This window comes from Plectrocnemia conspersa, unplaced genomic scaffold (genome assembly GCF_051122295.1).
Source record: "Plectrocnemia conspersa isolate PC_06_02 unplaced genomic scaffold, ASM5112229v1 ptg000011l, whole genome shotgun sequence".
NCBI lineage: Eukaryota > Metazoa > Arthropoda > Insecta > Trichoptera > Polycentropodidae > Plectrocnemia > Plectrocnemia conspersa.
Window position 1 is genome coordinate 9,954,811 of NW_028277175.1, and position 21,075 is coordinate 9,975,885.

The 21,075-nt window shown below is 28.6% G+C and overlaps 1 protein-coding gene across 1 annotated transcript in view; it reads right to left on the minus strand.

Annotated features, from left to right (window-relative positions):
* Window positions 1–19,699, minus strand: part of LOC148229412 (uncharacterized) — a 212,193-nt gene extending 192,494 nt beyond the window's left edge. Inside the window, exons 1-2 of the mRNA XM_088198943.1 lie at window positions 19,457–19,699; window positions 19,285–19,375 (exon numbers count right to left, since the gene is read on the minus strand). Of these exons, the coding sequence (XP_088055069.1) occupies window positions 19,285–19,302 (18 nt within the window). The 5' untranslated portion in view covers window positions 19,303–19,375; window positions 19,457–19,699. The remainder of the gene's footprint in view (window positions 1–19,284; window positions 19,376–19,456) is intronic.
* Window positions 19,700–21,075: the final 1,376 nt, after the last annotated feature.

The window sequence follows — 21,075 nt, forward strand, 5'->3', positions numbered from 1 at the left end:
GCATAAATTCTGAAATGCAGAAATTCTCAAGAATAACAAAATTTGTAACACAAATATATTATTGATTTTTAGACAAAATAGAATTTGTCGTTTTACCATCTTTTGCATCTGAATATAATATATAAAATAAGTTCAATTTAATAATAGTAGTACTTTATAAAATTACTGATATTTTTTCTATGAATTATAAAATTAATTATAGTATAAAATAATATGAAAAGATAATTTTATATCATAATGTAACAGATATTTTATTAAGGCAAGAAAACATATAATTTGTCCCAAATAATTTTTATTCAGAAAATTGTTTTAAAATTGGAATATTCTAGGTCTTTCCTTTTACTCTTAACTCGCGGACTTTAGAAAAATGCTACTGCTATTCAGAGGATGTATACCAGATTTATTGCTAACACGCTTATGAATATTTATTTTTGGCTACGATACTCCTTTCATTTTATGCACCTAAAAATATTGTCTGAAAGTCAATAATTTAAGGTGCATAATTTTTTTTTGATTTTCATAAGCATCCTAAATGGGACAAATTCTTATTGACATCACGCAATATTAAGCTTGGGTCAGTTAATTGTCTTTATTTGGTTGTAGTGCAGAATTATTTTACAATTTTGTTGTCACATCCGCTTCATATTTTTCAGACAAACGAGATCAAATTCTTTATTAGTCTTTATAAGTTTTACTTGAAATTAAGTTTGAAAAAAACGCTAAATTAAATTAATCTTTTTTCTGATAAATACATTAAGAAACACTGATTATTAGGTAAAAAAAGTAACGCGCAAAGCTTTATATATTAAGAAGTACAATATATGAGTTTCGTAATAAAAAAATATTGTAGCAAAATTATTATAAAAATATGAATAATGTCACTTTGCATAAAAAACTACAATTTCATTAAACACAGCAATAATCTGTAATAAACGACGTGTAATACTTATTTTGCAAATTACCTGCAATCTGCTGAAGCAAACAGGTGTAGGTGCAGTAGAAAGCTCCTCAAATCACTCGCACACATACACACTCAAGTGCACAAAAGCAAACATCGAAAAATTCGTACGTAGCCAAAATAAGAAGCCGCTCAACGACCTTTAATACTATGTATCATTAAAATCGTATTAATTCCCTGGGAAAAGAAGTCTCGAAAGGCGGACGCAATCGTTAGGGCAAATATGAATTTCGCCCTTGGCTAGTCGAAGGTTGTCGTCGGAACAACGAGAGAAACTTTGAAGCGGATGCGAGTGTTCCTTACTTGTGAATGTGTGTGTGCGAAAACAGGTATTGCCTAAATGCACTTACCAACACATTGGCAAAAACCGAAAACTGCAATTGCCGGTTCCTACCCAACTAGTTGCGCATAGTTAGCGAGCGGTTTTTTGGAGCTGCTTGCCATTGAAAATGTGCTCAACTTTATTTGATTTAATTAAAATATCTGTTCCACATATCTTCTTGAAAATAAAGCTTATTAGTAATTTCTAATTTTTCTCACTATCTCGGTATTTATTTAATCATAGAAGTAACATAATAAATATTCTTATCAATTATTTCTACTTAAGCTTCTGAACGGATTAATATAATATAATAATATTTTTTAAATTAATATTTTTTAAATGATAGTGATTTTTACACTAAAAGTATGGTATTTGTATATTTTAACATTTATAAATTTTCTTAAAATGTAAATGTTAAATAAAAAAAAAAAACATATTTTTTTAACATTTTTCAGACGATTGTAATATTTAAATTTAAAAAAAATTTTAAATAAACCACATTATTTTGGTATTTTGGACAATCTATATAAATAGCTAGTAGATGAATTTATCATTAAAAAATTAAGATACATAGACTGCAACGTAGTTTCAAAGCTTTTTTAATACAATACCTGATATAAGAATAGATTTCGTACTATTGTAATCGTATAGTTATTATTTTTTAAAGGTTAAAAAATTTAACATTTTATTTTTTTGAGAAATAAAACACACTTATGTCTCTTATAGTTAGGTATAATAATAATTAAGCAATAGTTTTACAATAAAATATTTTTTTAAGGACAAAAATAAGCCTTTAACAGAATGACAAACTAATTATTAATTATTATTATTAATAAATTATGCTAAATTTAAAAACTTTGACAATACTTTATACACATAACTAAAACTAACACTATTTTTTAAATATTATATAAGAATTTTTTATGTAGTATAACTATCTACCCTTGTAGCACATTTTAATGTAAAATTGATATTTTAAAATTGTATTTGCAATCGGTGTCCTTATATACAATATATACTTATTAGCATTCGGCACGTTTGTTTTTAATTAAAAACAATACACTCTTCGAAACTAAGATTTCAACTTTTCACTCTGTCAAATGATTCAAATTCCGCTTGATTCTCACTGAAAAACTTTAAAATCTTAATCGTTTCCACGCAAACAAATCGCAACTTTTTGCCACGTGCTGGCCGAGAATTATGTACCCCAACCACCTCCACCCTGTGGTTCGGGAGGATCTACGGGGTAGTTGAATTTGTTTATTTTTACTCACCCCCACGCGAGGCCCGCCCATCGCTCGTGTTGTGTTCATCTCGCGCGAGTTTATCATCCGTAAACCCGCAGCTTCCCTATTAATACCGATACATTTGTAAACGCGCAGGTATCCCGGCGTTATCCTTCGCTCTCGGGATTTATATAATGCGATCAAAGCGAATCGCTCCCGCTTGCCCCCACGTTTCCGGAGGTCTAGTGACCTTATTATTTATTTCTCATATTTTTGTCGGCTTGGGGCACAGTGTGGCAAAACAGCCGATATCCTGAGATAAACGGTTCTTACTTTACTTAACTTGAAATTGTATTACTCCTCATTCTTCGGCATGGTTAGTCTTCCAAAAGTTAGCTGAACTAATTTTAGCAAATCAGTTACTCTCCATTTTAAATGACTCATCTTTTACCAAAAATAACACTTTATAGTCAAATAATCTAGTTTTTTATTTGATATTAAATGCTGATATAAATATTGTTTCTTAGATATATTTACTTTATTTAAAAAAAAAAATTTCCCACGAACTTTAGTATTTATCTTTTTCTAAAATGTTTTTAGTTATTATATGTGGCACAACTGCGACTGTTATCTCAATTTTCCGCCATTTTTATTAATAAGTCATCCCTCACCCTTCACCTCACCCAATAGCATAAAGAAAAAATATTTTAAAATACAATACATATTTAAAAAGACAAAAAAAATATCAATCAATTGCTAATTAACATATAAATTAGGTAAATAAATATGTGTCAGAAAACTCACTTTTTGTATTGTAAAAACAAATTAAGCCACAGACTTGAAAATAGTTTAACGTATACAACATACAACCTAATTAAAAATAATTTTATGTCTCTTGTCAAAGCCAAAGTTTCAAAGCACAATGAATTTTAGTGTCAAAACTCTGAAAACATGACTTTTCAAGAAACACACAGTTAAAATGAGCGTGTGATTCTACATATTTTTAATCTAGAAAAATGTGGTGTAATATAATTAAAGCTTTTATTATTCTTACTTATTAAAGTTGATCATTATATGTATAATATATATATATATATATAAGTATATATATATGGCTAATGCTAAGATTATGATACGATATAAATGTTCAGCTCACTGTGCGGTAGCTCACGCGCGGAACTCCTCTCATCCCCTTTTGTACGAAAAACCCACAAAATATCACGAGAAATAATGATCGCATTATAATCGCTTTGATCTATGCGCATAGAATTTCAGATGTGAAATCAACAGATGCGCCCATGAGGTTGCTTAGCTATAAGCTTCCGTTGAGGTCAAATCGAGCACCGGCTCGCACGGGACTTTGGAGCGCAATAAAGATTGCAAAAAACGAGATATGAGGCAGTTGTGTGCACTTAGCCCTTTCCTGCTCTTCCCTTCGTTGCAAAACTTTAGGGAGCTAGCAAACACCTGCGTGTTCGAATGCTAAAAAAACTAGACGTGGATAAGAACCAAACAGGGTTGTCGACGACGAAAATTTGAGAAAATTTAGTATACACACGAATAATTCAGTATTCACAAAAAACGTTGATAATATAAAAAAATGATGATAATTTTTGAGAACCAGTGTTTTATTTGTTTCTTATTTTGCGTAATCATGGTAAAAGAAAATTATTTACTTCAAATACTTTTCATCATCTTTGTTGCTATGTAAAGCCTTAAATTCGGTTGTTATTTAACATGTTTAGTTGTTTCTTATATATTAAAATTAAGTCATAGGGATAAATAGCTAAGTTACAAAACTAACCCTTATATACCACAGAAATTTTAATGAAAATATAAAAAAGGTATAAAACCATTAAACTACAACAATCGTTTCATTATGAAAAGCAGTTATAATTTTATAAAATTAAATTTCGAAAATTTTTTTTTTAATACTGTTAAAATATTGTTCTTTTATAGTTGTAAAATTGTATAGTATTATTTTTCAATCAACTAAATAAAAACATTTTTTTTAATTTTCCTGTCTAAGAAATTCGAGATGATTCACTGCGCAAAATCGAACGAAACAGTCTTGGTCATTTAAATATAAAATTTCAAAGATAAAGACTCTCTGACCTCTCATTTCAATTAGCGATAACTGTCGCGAAGTTATATAGATAACAATATAATTAAAAAAATAAGAGAGAGAGAGAGAAATGTTATTTAACACATCAAACTCATCATTTAATACTTATATCAAATTGCGATGAGCAATTGCTATTTATTCATACACATACGTACATATTTAAACTGTCGTTTAACCCTACGGTTTATTTATGTGCACGATAAACAAATTGCGCCAATTGAAAGTTACGAAAATTTTATCAACTCATCGTGGTCATTGATCTAAAATTCTGCGTACAAAAGTTCTACGTACTCTGAGCGGAAAAATTGTACACATAAACATTTTTTTCATGTTGAAAACATGCAACAATAAACAAGTATTTTTAGAGTCGATACACATATCTTAATCTTGCTTAAAAAATAATCGAAATATTGAAATATTCAATATAATCTTTCAAGTCTTAAAAACTTACCATAAGGTAAAATTTTAGCATAGTTCTAGTATAAACTATTTTTTTAAAGTATTTCATATTTTGTATACTCTTCTCGAAACAATAATAGAAATATGTAAGAATTGTTTATGTGTATTCGAGTTGTTAAAAATATATATACTGTCTAAGATAAAGTAATATCAGGTAAATAAATAATTTTATTTTAATTATTTATAAAATGGGTCTGGCAACCTTTTATGAAAAATTTACACGTTATTTATTACTGAAATATATTCGGCAGATACAAATCATTTTCTTCCGTATGTATATGTTTTAAAATTGTTTAAATGCATTAGATCTACTGCGGACTTCTACAGAATGATTTAGATTCTCTATGGAGATATGCTTCCATCAACCGTCTGCCCTTTAATTTCTGAAAGTATCATATTGTGTAATTTTTTCTATCTCATTCGCCATAGTATTATTGCTACGATCTTGGTGTAAGCATTTAGGCTAGAGAAACTTGTATTAAAGATTCCTGAATTACTTTTGAGTAGAGGTTTTCTCAAAACGTAAACGACGTATGCAAAAAAAAATTCAAGGTGCTCGGCTTTGTTATGAAGAACGCGTTTTACTTTGATGATCCATCAGTTTTTCGTGACCTCTATAGAGCTATAGTTTGCAGGATTTTTGAATCGGGATCTATAATTTGAAGTTCCCTAATAACCAAATACTCACTTTTAGTTGGAAAAGTTTAGAAAAGATTTTTGAAATACCTTTGTGATTATCCGTTTTTATATCCCAGGTTTGAAGGAATGCAATTCACTGAGTTCTCGCAAATATTTGTATGTCACTTAACATTTCTAATGAGGGTTCTGTTGACAATTTTATCAAGTGCTCATTATCTTTAATTAACCGCGAAACTATTACATAAATCTTCTAAAATCTTAAATAAATATTGTAAGAGGTGGAAAATTAGAATTTCCCAGAAAAATTAAGCAATTAAATTTAAATACGCCGAGCAGTAACTTAGAATGAAAAACAAGCGTTAAATATTAGGCTCACATCTAGACTCTAAGCTTAAATTTAATAACATACTTTAGTACTTTGCTCTAAAGGGCTTGTCATCATTGCGATCCTTAGACCGATATCTAACAGAAAGAGCGCTTTTACTACAAAAAATAATCTAATATATATATACAATTTTTCAGACGCATTTTAACATATGTCATCCAAAATAAAGCTATAAGAATAATATAAAATACACTTTTAAATACTAATCTTAAAAAACATCATAATTGCATTGCAATACCAACAATTAAAGAACACTGTTATTTTCATACCAAATATAACCAAAAACAACGACCTTATATTTAAATATAAGCCCAAATGTCAAAACACATATTGTTTTATAGCCTAAAGACAACATATCAATGGTTCCAAATCTTTATATAAATGTACTTAAATTATTACTTAATCTATTGTTATTTCCAATTTTTTTTCTTTCACTTAAATTGTAGCTAAAAACTAAATGTAAACATTAAATTGGCCATAAATTAGTAACAAAAAAAAATATATTTTTAATAATGAAAGAAACATTACAAAAAAAAATTAAAATTAAATACGATTTGCAATATATTATTTATTGCTCAATAAAAATAACTTTAAACTTATAAAATTAACATTATGCTTAAGAAATAGAGCAGTTTTTACTGTCTTCAACGAAACTAAACTGATGAAATAGTGAACGTTTGATCGCCGTACATGTACGGCGATCAAACGTTCACTATTTTAAGGTACCCCAGAGAGCTATGTATTTACATATATATTACTGAAGAAAAATACATAATATTAACAATCATATTTTATATTAATTTTATAAAAAATATTGAGAACTATTAAATTAATAAAAAAAAAACAAAAAAGTCGAATATTATATGAAAAATATGTAAAATAAATTAACGAAATTTAATAATAGAAAAGCGTTAAGAAATTTTATTAAAACATACTAATACAAAAAAGTAGTAAAACAAATCTTACAATAAAACATTAAAATCATTAATTTTTTTCTTTATAATTTACTACAAATGCAATATAAAATATTAATAAATAAATAACAAAAGATTAACACACTCCCAGGTGTATACTAACAAATTAACAAGTGTGTTAAAGCAACTCACTACTCAAAGTGTTAAACTAAAACTGGCTAAAGCAGAATGTTTCTAGTTTTGATTTCTGATTAAACTGTAAAATACCAAATAGAGAGGATCAAATGCAATTATTAGATCAAGCAGATAATCTATATAAAATACTTTTCTCGTTTCGGTTTAATAATCCTATGAACCTTATAATTCATTGTTGGTAACCCTGTTTAACCACAGATGACAGTGTCCCCCAAACGACGGGGCAGTGTCACTGTGCCGAAACAAACGTGTAAATGCCAATACCCAAAAGCACTGTCGTCGTTGCATCGCATCGGTTCGCCACAGACAATTTAGCACGAGAAAATGGCGAATGGGAAAGTTTCAATGATTTATGGCCAAATAAATGGCCGCAAGACGATTTCTCCCCGCACGCATACAGAAACAAAAAACCTGATCTGATAATAGTAACAAGTACAAAAGCGTGGGCACATCGATCGTTTTCGTGGCCAAATTCAAGACAGAGGACCATCTCTGAGATTAGGTCATCCGGTTTTCCACTGTGACTTGAGGTCATGATTATTTGTAAAGGCTTTGATAAATAATTTGTGCCGATAGTCATAAACGACGGTGTTTTTCAAATATATTTTGTACAAAGGTTAAGCTGTTAAGTGATTATTAATATTAATTATAAAGTGATACATTATTTTAATAGTATGTAAATTAATGATAATGCCATTTATTAGGCATTCAATATCTTCTCTTATTACATGCATAATCAAGTACATGTAGAAAGTCGTAAATCGTGTAAATCGCATGTCAATTAATTTTGGTGCATATTTTTAAGCGTAGCATATGAAAAGTGTGTGTTCATTAATATAGAAAATAGTCCTTATTAAATTATTAAAGGTAATTTTTTATTTTATTTTTTCCAAGTGGGTATAACTTTGAATTTCAATAACAAATATAAGCAAACTAATTTTAAAATATTTAACAATATATAAACATACATACTATATATATATATATATATATATGTTTATATTAAATCAAACTAAGACAATAAAAAACTACTAAAAATAAACTCTGATCATTGCTAAAAGTATGTTTTTTATCTTATCAGTAGTAAACTAAAAACTATTCAGCAGAAAATATACATGTATGAAAAATAGAATTACCATTTAAATGCTAATCTCTCAATATAAAAAAAATAATACTCCAAAAGCTGTACCTAAGTCAACTCTACAAATATTATGTCTAGTCTTTGTCATAATTTATTTAATTTCAAGGTCAAAATATTTCCACAAATAAGATTTATGCTTAAATTCCATGCTAATCTTAAATAATATTTTTCCATTAAGATATTAATTTTTAAATATCAAAAGTGTTGTTAATATTTTCTGATAACGCTTATATACTATACATATTGAATTAAGAACTAAAAAAATTAAAGAAGTATTTTTTATAAAAATAAAGTAATGGTATCTATTGGTATACCAATGTATATGTATGTATATATAATCAGTTATACAATAAAATAAATAAAATTACATTTTTATAGCTAATTAAGAAAAATTAGAACAGAAATTCGTACTTAATTTTATAATATTTATGGTATTTATATATTTTGAATCGAAAAATATTTTTTTTTATAAAAAAGGAAAAAATCTGTATTGTATTAGATGATAATAGTAGATGATTGAATGAAAATGTCCTGAAATATATTCCTACTCTTATTCTTTAGCTTCTTTACTATTAATTAAAAAATATATAATTAAGCTATAGTTTATTTAACTAACAATTCGTGATATATTAACATTTTAATTTACAGTTAAAAAATTGGAATATTACGCCAATAGTTTTTTTTTCTGAGAGCCTTTTTATTTTATTATATAATTACTACTTCACACAGATATTTGAAAGAATGAAAAAATGTGTGGACATCTAATAGACTTAGTAAAAGGTGTTTGAAATAAATAGTCAGTAAAAAAATTATCCTGAAACACTAAATCATACGATTACCTACTTTAAGATATCATAATTCGATAACTAATTACTTATAGTATTCCAGATTTATTATCAAATAATTAATTGTTTCAAATAAAGTTTCAAAACCACTGCATCTTATTGTTATTCAATTATAAAAAATACACCCTTTCCATCATCGTTAACCGGAAGTGGTAAAGCAGCAATTTAATCGCGTGATTTTTTCACTTAATATACAACGATATCAATTATTTCGATTATCATAAATACACGACGTATCTTTACGCTTTTTCCCCAATCAGAAAAACACGCAGGGTCCTCATTAATTAATGTCAATTTCGTCAATGACGGAACCGAAAGCTTTCGACGGGCGGGCGAGCGCGAAACCTCATCCGCCGTTTTCATCCGCCATGTTGGATTTTCAAGCTCTAAAAGGCGTTTGCTCACACACGTGAACTCACGCACACACATGAAGACTTTTCGGCAAGCAAACACCACCACACTCTTTCTAGTAAGTGTGTGCGTTTTGTGTTGTAGTTGCCTAAGAACAACTTTCGCGGACCGTGATGTTTGGCGATGGACGCTTGGCGTTTTGCTTCTTTTTTGTGTTATTTTTCTTCTCCCTCCTTCTTGCGCTCGTTTTGTTCGTTTTTATTTGGTGAATTTTGAACTCGGCCCTAGAGGGCAAGGAACTTGGCTGTGTACATAATCCCATCGCTCCGCGCTCGCCTTTTGTTCCTTCCAAACACATGCATATATTTTTTTGCTCTTCTCTCTCTTCCTTCTATAAAGATTTTTAACACTCTTCGGCGAACGACCACCATTTTTTTTTTCAAATGTAAATAATGACAAATTCAATACGCGAGAGGCGAACGACTTTTTCGGTCGTTGAATGAATCAATATGATTTATAGCTCGTGCACTTGGGCTAATGCACTCTCGAATATGAGTCGTTGCATTCTTTCGCTTCAGGAAGATTACTCGATTAGCATATGCTTAAAAAATCTGATGTGTCCAACGCATAACATCACCTCTATTATGACTAACAATTTAAATGCTAAATAAACATATAATTTTAAAATCTGTGTTAGGTTAAATGTATAATATTTTTTTAGTAAAATTATTTTTTAAAATAACGAAAAATAAATTCTACAAAAATCTCTTTTTTTATTAGCGTTTAATTTATTATTTATCAAAATATTTTTTACGCTCAATATGCTTAATGGATTTTTTTCTACAATGCATTGTTATTAAAAAAATAACATATGCATAAAAGGTATATGAAAATGTAATTTTCTTTGATGCTATCGAAAAATTAATATCATATAATGAATTTTTTTTAGCATATTTTATCTAGTTTAATAAAAATTTAATATTGCAATAAGCACTAATTTTTTTGAAGAATAATATTATCTGTTCAAACCGGAAAAACAACTACAAAAAATAAACATGATTTTTAAGGAAAATCATATTACAATAAATAAATTATCTCTGATATATTGTGCCAAATTTAAGCAATTGAATTCATAAAAAAATACTTTAATAAATTATGATCGTTGCCAAAAATACGTGTTTCATCTTATCAATATTAATCTAAAAACTATTTGGCAATTAATTTATGTTTATACACTGAGTTGGGCAAAAAATAGAACTACAATTTAAATGCTAATATCTTACTATAAAATTTACATCAAAAGCTATATTCAAGCCTTCTCCGTCAATATTGTATCTTTTAATAAAATAGTTTCGATTTCGTGCCACATTTAATAAAAAGTACATTAAAAAAAAATTAATATGGCATTTTTTTTTTAACTTTATTTTAATATTTTCATATATAAAATTGTAAGCATTACACTACATGGCACATTTTGCCATTTTTAATAAACTACTAAATTTATCGTACCTATAAAATAAGATTATATAAGTTCGTAAGCCTTATATGGGATTTGTAAAAGTCATAAAAACGAATAATGAATGCCAACATATTTATTAAATAGTAAACTTAAAAAAAACAGTCAATAATATCATCAATATATGTTTAGTAATTAGTGTTTTTCATTCCTCGATATTTTCTAATTTAAAAAAAATGGTATATTAAGTTGTTTAAAATCTCTGTCCCTTTTTGTACTATCTGCAATGAATGCAGCTGTGAATTCATGGAACCACTACTTGTTTGCAAATCGCAAATTATTTATATAAATTAAATTTTTATCAAAAATCGTTTCATTTTGCATTTTCTCGAGAAATTTTCCAGAAGAAACACTATCAGTAAATCTGAATTTTTACATATTTTTTATTTTATAAGTAATACAACTTGAACGTAATAAAAAATTATATAATTACCATTTTATAAATCATGGTGTCTAAATTATCGTTAATATTCAAATTCCGATTTTTTTTAAATTGATCTTTTTATTTTATTTTTTAATACATTTAAATATTCTTTATTAGCTAAAGTAGCAAATTATTAGAGATTTTTTTTTTAATACCGTATATGTAAAATCTTGCCAGAGCCCCGAGCGGCACTTGCTTGGGAGCGGCATATTCGCGATGGGATCGTCTAGTGCGGTTCTTAACCCTGAATGTACTAAAACATATATTAATCCACGAATAACAAGAACTTAATAATAATTTATTTATTATTTTAAGAAATGCTGATTTTATGACCCTGCAAAAAATGTATGGGGGGGGCGGCAATTTTAAGGATCGCCCTGGGCGACACATACCCTAGCTACGCCGCTGAATCTAGCTTGAATTATCTATTACAATATTCATTCGTGAGATCAGGAAAATCTAAGTAGACCATAATATGTGATGATCGATCGGAATTACAATTATATAATAATCATTAACTCCGATCTCAAAATCATGTTTTATTTAGCATTGCTGTATCAACCAAACTTATATAAAATGTTATTTTTTATGGTAATATCGAGTGATAGTATCTTCAAAAATATACTTTTTAAGTTGTAAATATTTCTGAATAATAAAATTGGCAAAATAATATTTTTAATCATACGTATTATATTTAAATTTACTAACCAAAAATTGATCAATATAGTTTTTTTTTATCTGAAATATTATTTGCCATTCTTCAGCAAATTCAGTTATACAGTATAATGCTTTGTAAAAGATTATCATTTTTATTACTATAATTTTAATTCTGTTTAATTTTTATGATTTTTCGCTGGTGCTTGCCAAAAAACGCGATTCGTTGCAAAAGTGCATCGTTTCGGAACCGCTGCAGTTCCCTTGACCTTTGCAGAGTGCATCGGCGTCTAGGTAGACGAATTTTCGGCAGCCGAGTGTGACTAAAGGCAGGTCTGCGGCCAACAATCGCGACATCTAGACATGACAAGCAGCCGAGCGTGAAGGGCCCTGTTTTTGGCCAAAACGCGATGTTCGAAGACTATTCGCGATATCTGATTTCCGTGCTCCATTTAAGGGACACTTACTTGACATTATTTTTTATAATATTTAATATTTTTATAAAAATAAAAAATATGTTAAATAATTCTCCCATCCCTAAGCGGGGTACAGTTGAACCCCAAAATTCTTATTAGTTAAACCATTCATTAAACAATAATAATATGTAGCTGAAATTTAATATATTCAATAAACAGTAGTAACTTTTAGTTTAATTACACTCAAATTTGAATAGGGTTATTTTGTACCACTTTCCAGTATTTGATCCTATTTTAGAGGTTTTGGTACTCAAATTAGTTAGCAACAAGCAACATCTGAATATTAGAAAACAGTTTTTTCTGATTTAATTATAAACAAAAACCAAACGAAAGTCTCCATCATCAATCATTTCAGAGTATAATAAAATCACAATTTTTGATAATAAGAATGTGCTCTTATGTAATCTCCATATGTAGCATCACATCTATTTTTTAGGAATTTAAGATCAAAACGTTGAAAATGCAAAGCTATATATATAATTTTTAAGAAAAAAATTAAATGTCGTACATATTAGGTATTGAAAATTCACTAAAAATGAGCTGCTTCAGCTCATACAAAATATCTTAAGTGTATTGGAAAAACTAAACAATATAAAAAATGGGTTGTGTTTAATATTTACAATTTTACAAATAATAGTTAAAAGCCATACATACATTTTGCCATGAAAATAAGATAATAAAATAGAAGATAAAGTAAAATTACATGCTGCTTATGTATAAATAACTTTTATGATTTTGCTTTTATTTTTCATTGCATTTTATAACTGCTTGATAAAACTATAGTGTTTATTAAACACAATTTAATTAAGTTACATTATCTATTTATTTCTTAAAAAAAATATTTTAGCATTAAAATTAAGATAAAAAATTGTTTAGTAAATTTTTTTATAAACTTAATATAATTTATGTAAATAGTCTACTTCTGTAGTTATTTTTTTGCTAGCATTTATAACTTTTTTATTAATGTTATTTTTCAACATTTTGATTAAAACTTAGCGTATTACGTAGTGCTGGCTAAATTATTGAAATTTATTTTATTAAAGTTTATTTACTTCATTAAATTTATCAAAGTTAATAATTTATTTAAGAATTAGGAATTTATTAAATTCATGAATTTAGTAAAATCTAATTTTAATATTTATTAAATTAATTAAAGTGCCAAAAATTAAATTTATTGATATTTCATTTTTGCTAAAAGTAATGAATAAGCAAATTTATACGTGAATATTTACCCTAATTTAAAAACTATTGTCTGTTTTTTTGCTAGTTTGAGTATTTTTTTCTTTAAAGGGACTCATTAAAAGACTTAAAATCAGCGCACATATGAATAAAAAATATATAAGTGGCAAAAACCTATCATAATTTTATTTTTATAAATGTATAAATATAAAAATAAATAATTTTAATAAATGTTTATTTCTACATAGGTTCAAACTTTAGTTTAATATGTACTTTGTATCATATTATATTTTAATTAATTATAAAAATATAATTAGCAAATTATTTATCATGGGGGAAAAAGCAGTTAAGAACGGGTTGTAACCCTATATTTTTTTTAAATAAAATCAACAACTGCAAAAACTACAGATACGTTTTAAATAAACTTATAATTTTATATGTTAATTGCAGTATTTTAATTTTGTGACCCAAATAAATACAACATCGTTGTACAGCTAAATTTATAATCCTTAGATTATGTAATTGAAATAGTATACATAGCTTGTAGACGAAAATAATCTTCAAATCCCTACGATTTCTTGAGTATAAGTCAAAACATTCTCTCATGTGCGTGTTTGTGTCAAGTCAAAAGCGGAGGAATTAATTAGGACCGCCACCGTATTCCGATCAGGTCTCGGGAGTAATTCGAAGGGTTGCCAAGGTCGCCGGCAGCCAGATGGTCCGCCCTAATGTCGGGATAATTCCTTGTAATGTGGCAGAGGGATCCCGGTTTCGTCCTCTTAATTTATTCAAAAATCAACGCCGAGCCGTGCAAATAGGGACACGACCCTTTTCACGCTTTCAGCCGCAGTGTTTAGCATATTCTTGATAACTTCGCGCAATGGCTGCAAAAATACGCTTACAAGGGTTAGGTAATTAGGAAAAACCGCAATCGCAAGGACGTGTCTATTAAACGATTGCGATTAATAATTGAACGGATTTTTTGCCAAAGAGCTGACAACGCGACGTCGTTAAATATTAAAATAGACGAACCGGATGCGGATAACTTTTTGCGGTCCCTTTAACGGAAGGGTTTGCTAACTAGCTCAAATTGTCAATTAAAGAGACAAGGGTCTTGATGATTAATAGTTTTATGACTTTGATCGTATATGTGGGAGTGGTTTTTTTAATAATTAATCATATTATATGTTGTGCTATGTGTTAAACCCGCATTTATACATTACCTATGAAACTACTAATAACAATATGATATTAATTAATTAATTTTGATCATTAATTAAATAAAATATAGTACACCTAATTTTGTTATAAGTACGACAATGAATCCCTATATATTTGGCTCCCATTAAAAGTACGATTAACATATTGTTTATATGCTGGTTTATGGTTCTAGCCATTTTCAAACAATACTAGTTGATATGAAAGAACCTGTGAAACTTAGTCTATTAAATATAATAACACATTTTCAGTTAAAAGAGTGATTTTTGATTTTTTTAATGAAAAATGAAACTTACAAACATAATATATAGTATTACTATTGTAAGTTCTATTTTCAAAACAAAAAATTTACAATATTATCAAGATGTTCTTAGAATTTTTTTTTGTTAAGTAGTATGAAACTACCTCACAAAACCATTAGACCATTGCATATACAGGATGCATTATGATACGAGATATGTATACAGGATGTGATAAGAAATCTGATCCATTAGTTGGTATGTCCTTGAGATTTCGCAAGACCACCAAAAGTAGCGCCTCTGATGCACCGGACGCGCAATTAGCGCATCATCCGCGCATCTCTCTGTCTATATGTGCACAAGTTAAAACCTTCGACGCAGTCATTGGCCGTGGGATTCTTTTTCTCGCTGATAGAATAATTTCGGCAGTGACGTCACCAAAACTCAGACAATGGATCTCGGTTGTAACGACAGTGAGATTTTCGAGAGCGGACGACCGTGCATTATATTATTTCGTGAAATTACGCTATCGTCAAACGGCGTGGAAGTTTTCAAAGGCGTCTTTATCGCCAGTTTTATGCGTTCAACCTTCCTGTCGACATTCTCGATATAAAACGATGATAAAAATCCTGTTTTATTTTAATTTATTTTCACTAAACGCTTAATTAACTGTGGTCCCATTTCCAAAAACTAAAAAAAATAAGTAATTAAGAAATATACACATAAATACATACATGCATTATATTCTAAGTTTAATAACAAATACTTTTGAATGATATCTGAAAAACTGTCTATATAAAGGTTAAAATCCGCACAAGGAATATTATAACAATCAGCACATTGAAACAATGAGTCAAAATCCTAGATATTTTTTGTTTGCATTTATAATAATTATATTTAAACTAAATTTAATAATAACAAAGTTCCTAAGAAAGAGTTCTGTTGTATTAAATTAAGAATTTTGATTTACAAAATTATATTTTGTTATTAAAAAAATATATTTCGTATACTGATAATGCTACTTGATTTGAATAGCTAGTGTCAAATACTACTAAGAGAACAAAAGAAGAATCACATACAAAGCAAAAATTTTAAATAAATAAATTCGCTAATTTTCTAGATCAATATGAAAGTGATTAAAATTAATACTACTATGTGATGGTTTCAACCACCTGCACGATTTATTATAATTAAGAAGCCATTCTAACGACAAGAGATACAAACAATGTCTCAATCAATGCCAAAGTTAGGCTACACAGTGTATTTTTCACTACCATGGAAGATAGATCTCGTGACTAAACAATTACGTAAATAATTGAAAATATTTTACGGACTACTTACTTAATCACGCATAAGTACCCCTCAAAATTACTATTTGTTTGGAAAGGATGCTAGCTCATGGATGAAAGATCATTATATTTATGTGTCATTATGCTAGCTAGGCAATATTACTTGCTTGACGATCACCAGAGTAGCCATCTAAACCATTTATGTGACCAAGAAGCGATGCTATTTGCCCGAAAACATCACGACAAAAACAAAAACATGGACGCGAGACACATCAGCAGCATTACAATATTACATCACGACAGATCACAGCCAACAATAATTCAGCTTTACACTCCAGCGAAAGTTTTCTGACTTTCTAGACCTGCCATTTAAATTCCACTGCCTGATAACGGCATTTACATTTCTCTACTTAAGTGCAGGGACGTCATTTCAGCTTTTTCGAGAGACGGGACTAAAGTTAGCCTCATTGGTCATTTTTATTATGTATTTATATTACATTAGGATTCATACAATTGCAATGAATGACAAAATTTAAGAGAATCCGTTATTAGAATATACACCAAGAGCAATAAAATCGTTACGTCACTGTGGAAACGCAAGGTTATCCAGTGTTCATATTGAGACTAATATCAATATATTGCTTATTACTTAGCATGTCAAAACCAAATTTTGACCAATAGGAAGACGCAAAAACCAATTATCCTTTCTCAGAAGTCAAAAATCCACGTCAAAAGCAATAAAATTGTGCCGGCGCAGTGGGTACGCTGGTTAACTAGCGTTTCTGCTGCGACATCAAAAAATACAAAAAATAATCAATCATCTCAAAATAAAATCAGCAAACTCTTTTTCTCAGATAATCGTAAAAAATAGTATACAGTTTTAGTAAGAAGGTTTAATGCCATTACTTGTTAGTTATTTTCGTTTACGCTGATTAATTATATAAAAAACTAATATATATATAGAGTAACAGTGATTTTCCATTATGAGGATTTCAACTGCTGCAGTGCTTGGTAGAAATAAATTAACTATATTACTCATGTAATTTGGTAAGTTTTTGCCACACTCCATTCGTACACTTGCTGGAGTGTGGCAGGCATACATCATCATACTGAACATTGATCCGTTGATGCATTTTAATAGATTCCGTTCTTTTACTCTTCAAAAAACTATCAATCATAGTTGTTATCTTTACTATTTATGTAACTGATAAAAAACAAAAATTTAAATATTTTTATTTAATGCATATCCAATGTTGTGTATAAACAAAAAATACGCTAAAAAGTATGACCTTGATGAAAGAAAAATATTTTTTATTAATAATCAAAACAGTGTCGATAATTTCTCATTCGCATGACAAGTGATCACTTTTTAATAACACTGTGACTAAACTTAATTTGTTTTGATTATTTTTTAAGCAAAAAAGCATTGCTAATAATGCCGAAAACGATGCAAAAGGCGGCTATGCACCTACGTAGTGGCACTGGCCAGCATTCCCTGCCAGGCAACTAGTGGGCTAGGCCAATGCACTGCCAAAAAACAAGTTGCGTGCACTCACCAATACAGACGCACCAAGTGCATTCACCAATTTTTGCACCATCGCACTAACACCTACATATATGAGCAAAGAGCTCGGTCGAAAAACTGCAACACGCACACATACACACAAACGCCACACAAATCGCAAACACACTTATAAAAAAAATACTGAGCAAATGTCGTTCAAATTTAAAACTGACTATACAATTTTCTAACAAACGATTAATAATTCAAATTAAATAATATATATCTTAACCATGAAAATGCAATTATTTTGATTATATTGTTTCTTAAAAAATACATAAATCATTTGGTTTAAAACAGATCCTTTTAATGCTCAATGATTTATAAAAAGTGTTTTTATTTCTATTTTTTTATGATATCATATTATGGTAAGCTACAGATGGCCTATGAACTATTGGACTTCGAGACAAGTCCTATAAGGTATAATTGCTGAAATCCGAGATTTGTATTTTTTTTATTTTTTTTGACAACTATTTATAAAACTTATAAAAGCAATGGAAATATAAATTCTAATTGTAATAATTTATGAGGCATAATATGGCAAATTTTTAGGTTACGCGTCTCGAATGCATCTACGTTGGCCTACGCACGACATTCTGCGGCCATAGCCGATGCAATATTTTGCATCACCGAATCTTTTTTTTCGTTAGTTAGCCTCGCTAGTGTGTGAGTGCGTATGGTGGTGTATAATTTGTTACTACAGTACATAAATCGGTCGTGACAATTTCGTTTATCAATGCACCGAGTCGGGGCCGGCTGTTACATCTCGACATGTGGTTCAACGTTCCGAACAGCTGAAAAGGCGGTTGGTTGGTTGACTGTCGGTTTTGGTTGGTGTGTGATTGACCCGAGTCATTCACACTTTCAAATTGTCGTTACGTGCGAATCGAACTTTTTATTTGTTTTTTAGCTTCACTAATACATAAACTTGTTTTGGATGTTTGGTGAAAAATTTTAGTCGTCGAGAGTGGATATAATAATTAGATGTTATTTAAAAAAATCCAAAATAAAAAAAACTTATGAAACCTAAACTAATAATACTAACAAAAATTGAATTCCGTTTTTATTCAACGGTTCTCAACAGTACTGAAGTTAGTCATAAAATATTATAACCAACGAATTATTGGAAACACATTAGATTAGGCAAATTTTTTATTTTGACACTCACCAGAAAGAAGCGCCTCATATTTTTGTACGTAGTAGACAAATAACAAATTGTTGTAACACTTTTTATATTTGTATAAACACTATTATAAACACTTATTTTAATTAAACACTGCTTAATTCTAACACATACACTAAATTATATAGTTATATACACTAAAATTTATTATAAACACTAATTTTAATTATACACTGCTTAATTCTAACACATCTGAAATTTGTTTATATTTAGAGCACAAAATACTAATATTTATTGTTTAAATGATATGCTGAGAAACACTCCCCGATGTGCAAAGGAACTTGACATTTTTTGCACATGTAAATTGTTTCTTTTCAGTTTAAGAGTTTAAGGCAAAAAAAATCAGTTTTAGCGGAATAATGACAACGTATAACTGTCAAGCATTGCGCGTCGTAGTCTTAATACCGAACGATCTGGCCATGTACCGATGAAAAATTTTACAATAAACTTACACTCGTAAATTTAATATTATTGAGTTATTTGCATAAGTTAAAAATTCAATATTACTGAAATGTGTTTAACAGAAGTTTTTACCATTAATAAATTAAAATTGGCAAAATTTGCTTGAACACAAAGCGAATAAATGCATTCAAAGTTTTGTCGACATATTTTCGACGTACGAGTGCAACGCTTGAAATACGATGTCGACACATTGTCGACTTACGAGCACAAAAGGTTAAAATGTACGAATGAAAATATTATTTAATAAAATTAAGACGAAATCACAAAAATCATATATTCCCTAACGTATTTTTAAATATATATATATATATATATATATATATATATAGCAATGGTTAGATAATATTTAAAATTTCTTTTTAATACACAATAATTTAAAATAAAGGAATGAATTAATTATTTTAAAATTATGAATGAAAACACTAGAATAATAACACAAAATTAAGCACTATTGAAATGGTTAAATATTCATTATATGTAGTCACTTTATAATGCACAATAATTAAAAACATTGAAAGGGATATTATTATAAAAAAATATGAACAAAAACTCTTTTTCGAGAAAAATATAACGAAACAATTTACACGCCCGTTAACGACAGTTGTTGCAAAACTACTGATTTACTGATTACTTCTAAAAATATAATGATGATGATTTGAAGTTTATTTATATGAAAAATATAATTTAAAATTGATTTATCTATGCCAAATTTATGAAATTTTGAAATTGCGTTCTTTCGTTAAAAATTAAAAAAAAATTAGTACTTTAACTAAAAGACTAAGCAAAATCCTAAGATTGTTTCGGTTTGAGAAAAAAATATTATGGTACTAAGTCTACTTATAAAAGTATCTCAAGAACCTTTTTTGATTAAGAGTGAGTATTTGATTATTCGGGGATTCCTAATTCAAGGTCTCGATTTAAAAATGCTGCGAACCAAAGTGTCATAGAAGTCGCGAATAAATAACAGATTGTCAAACTTCTTAAACAAAGTCATCAAATTAATATAGTATAAATTAAAAAAAATAATAAGGCGATAATATAATAAATAAAACCAATAAAAAATTATATAACTTAAACAGTTATACCATTTTTTCACCTCTCATCTCACTTTCATCTTCTCCACAATAATTACAATACGTTGAAAATACAATAATGTAGCTGCATTGTCGCGTTTGTACTATTATAAAATAGACCCATTAACAATAGCACACCAGCTCGTTCTATTCGTGGGTCATTTTGCCCCCGATCGTTTTGTGAATGTCAAATTTAGGGATGGTCGAAGAAAAAGGCGATAACCCATCGACCCCGATCCCA